The sequence below is a fragment of the Musa acuminata genome, chromosome BXJ1-10, assembly GCF_036884655.1.
Source record: "Musa acuminata AAA Group cultivar baxijiao chromosome BXJ1-10, Cavendish_Baxijiao_AAA, whole genome shotgun sequence".
Taxonomy (NCBI): domain Eukaryota; kingdom Viridiplantae; phylum Streptophyta; class Magnoliopsida; order Zingiberales; family Musaceae; genus Musa; species Musa acuminata.
The window spans coordinates 17,998,729-18,001,922 of record NC_088336.1 but is presented as its reverse complement, the minus strand read 5'-3'; the positions used below and the strand labels follow the sequence as shown (position 1 = coordinate 18,001,922).

The following is a 3,194-nucleotide window of genomic DNA, read 5'->3' as shown; positions in this document are numbered from 1 at the left end:
AGAGAGAGAGAGAGAGAGAGAGAGAGAGAGTTCAAATAAGAGAGCAAGAGGATGCGGGTAAAGAAGAATGAGATAGGCTTGATTTAGATTGGCATAGATGAATCGAATTGAAAACTAATTAATGACTCCTACCTACGTTAATGTCATATTTTCGTGTGTGTATTAATAAACATAAATGATTTATCGTGTATATTGAGTCTAGTAGTTGGCTTGGGGTGAGATCAATAAAGTTTTATTGTATATCCAATTTTTTTATTGAGCTGTCAAATAATTTTTTTATTAATTATTATTACTAGGACATTCGAACTACATATATAGTTATAGTGATTATCGTGGTTGAAGTAATTTTCTAAGTTGTTTGGGTTAAGATTATCATCATAATTGGAGAGTTGATAATGTAATGGAGGATGATAGCCCTCTATGTTATATATGTGTTTAATATAGAATCGAAGAATAGATTGTGAAAGAGATGAATTTTATTATTTGAGGTAATAAGTATTTATACAAGTTTTGATAGAGAGATTTCCCTCGATTAATCACCTAAATCATACATCAGTTATGGGCGAGAGACTTTGTTGAGGAAGTCTACTAATTGAATATCTTATGAACGAGAGACTTTGTTGAAGAAGTCTACTAATTGAATATCTTGTGGGCGAGAGACTTTTTGATAGCACACATGTATCATGATTTATAAAAGAATGAGATGGTAAATGATGATATCATGCAAAATTGTGAATGGCAATTAAGCCAAGAAAGGAACATTTCCTATGGTTTACGAGAAATGTTACTTCTTTGACTTTAACATTTGGTGGCTTGTGACTTTGGGGTATACCGATTAACCAAGGAACAAAAAACCACACTTAGAGGCCAATATTTCCTATGGTTGACGGAAATGTTACTTCTTTGACTTTAACATCTCAAATAAATGCCGCCTTCATCTCCACTCATCTAAATTTGTCACAGTGCATGACGAGGTTTGATGCCTTTCTTATCAACCAGTTCGTGCCACTCAAACTCGATTAGCTCTTCCAACAAGAATGCAGAACCCAATCAGATGACTTGCAAGCTAAACCCGAGTTCAAGAATGGCAGCAGCAGTTGCCATCGAGATCTTGACTGCAGCAACCGAAATGGTCTCACCGTGTTCCTACCTCGGTTGACTTTCAACACCAAGTGCACATGGTATTCTTGGATTTCTTCTCCTTTGACGGATCGAAGAACCCGTTTTCTAGTGCCTACTTGTCTTCTAAAAATGCCAAACCCAAGAATCCAAAAGCAGAAATGCTAATAAAATACAGCATTCTCTCACATGCATGCACCTGAGGGAGTGTTCCCTCGTAAATCTCGGGCTGTGTTTGCTTCGTCCTTCATCCTTCAGCCACCAACACAAACACCTTCACACGAACCCTATAAATATCAGCAGTCCATTCATCAAGCTCTCCAACACCTCCACCGAGTGTATTGGTTTCAGTAGAGGCTGCGGTGCTTTCATGGCTCAGCTCAGGAGCTTCATCGTTCTCCTCCTCGTGGTCGTCTTCGACGACCTTGTGTCGTATGGGGAAGCAGCATACAACATTGCCGATTACGGCGCCAAGTCAGATGGCCGGACCGACTCGGCCAAGTCGCTGCTCGCTGCATGGGAAGCGGCCTGCGGCTCGGCGGGGTCGGCCACCATGTACGTGCCGGCCGGGGACTTCTTGGTCGGCCAAGCCACCTTCGCTGGCCCATGCAGCAGCAGCAAGATCACCGTCCAGATCGACGGGACGCTCGTCTCGCCGTCCGATCTCGGCGGGGCTGGCGACTGGCTCGTGTTCCACCACGTCGAGGGCGTGTCGGTGTACGGCGGGACCGTCGACGGCCGCGGATCCTCCCTCTGGGCCTGCAAGGCCGCCGGACGTAGCTGCGCCGCCGGAGCCTCGGTGAGCTAATCAAGTTACACTCGCAAGCTACTTCGAATGATAAATGATAAAGATGAATCGATCGTCTTCTGCCTATGCAGTCGCTAACGTTCAGGAACTCGAAGGACATCACGATCAGCGGGCTGACATCGACGGACAGCGAGCTATACCACATCGTGATCGACGGCTGCGATGGCGTGACAGTGCAGAACGTCAAGATCACGGCACCGGGGAACAGCCCCAACACCGACGGCATCCACGTCCAAGGGTCGAGCCACGTGACGATTACCGGGGCCAGCATCAAGACCGGCGACGACTGCATCTCCGTCGGGCCCGGCACCACTAACCTGTGGATCGAACAGGTGGCGTGCGGCCCAGGCCACGGCATAAGGTAAATAAGCACTGCAAGCAGAAACCAGTGTACCATTAGCTGAGACGAAGCTGACCTGATGCGGTGGCCACAGCATCGGGAGCCTGGGGAAGGAGTACGACGAGGAGGGGGTGGAGAACGTGACGGTGAACACGGCGGTGTTCACGGGGACGGAGAATGGGCTGCGGATAAAGACATGGGGGAGGCCGAGCCAGGGGTTCGTGAAGGGGGTGGTGTTCGAGCACGCCGTGATGCAGAACGTCCAAAACCCCATCATCATCGACCAGAACTACTGCCCCGGCGACAGAGGATGCCCCGACCAGGTGAGTTGACCATCGCTTTCGCCATCGCCATCACCATCACCTACCTCTGCATCTGTTTCATCAGTTGAAGAAAAAAGGAAATAAGAGAGGAACAACGACGACATGAGTCGTGTTAAGCTAACCGTCTTTCCCCACAGAGTTCCGGCGTCAGGATCAGTGGCGTGACGTACAATGACATTCATGGATCGTCTGCATCGGAAGTGGCGGTCAACTTCGACTGCAGCGCCAGCAACCCCTGCACCGGAATCGGGTTACAGGACATCAAGCTCACCTACGGGAACACGGCGGCGGAATCATCCTGTAAGCACGCCGATGGCACCGCCTCCGGCTTCGTCGTGCCGCCAAGTTGTCTATGATGGCGAACTCCGGTTGCAGCATTACCACGCAGCTCATACATAACAGTTGTAGCACTACATGTAGACGACTCAGACACAGATGGCTACTTGGATGACATAATTTAATGCATACATCAATATATATGCTCACTTGTTCACCAAAATTACAATATCTGATGTTAAAGGAAGGCTTCAGATTAAGCAGCACAGAAAATATTCTCCTATAAAAGCAAAAAAAACGGAGGGTACATTAAGCTCGGATTCGGCAT

General features: G+C 47.8%; 1 protein-coding gene across 1 annotated transcript; it reads left to right on the top strand.

The window, feature by feature from the left end:
- Positions 1-1,243: 1,243 nt before the first annotated feature.
- Positions 1,244-3,081, top strand: LOC135595277 (polygalacturonase-like). Its single transcript, XM_065085998.1, has 4 exons — positions 1,244-1,918; positions 1,999-2,288; positions 2,362-2,590; positions 2,728-3,081. The coding sequence occupies exons 1-4, from the start codon at positions 1,313-1,315 to the stop codon at positions 2,944-2,946; spliced, it is 1,344 nt and encodes a 447-aa protein (XP_064942070.1). The 5' UTR covers positions 1,244-1,312; the 3' UTR covers positions 2,947-3,081.
- The last annotated feature ends 113 nt before the right edge of the window (positions 3,082-3,194 follow it).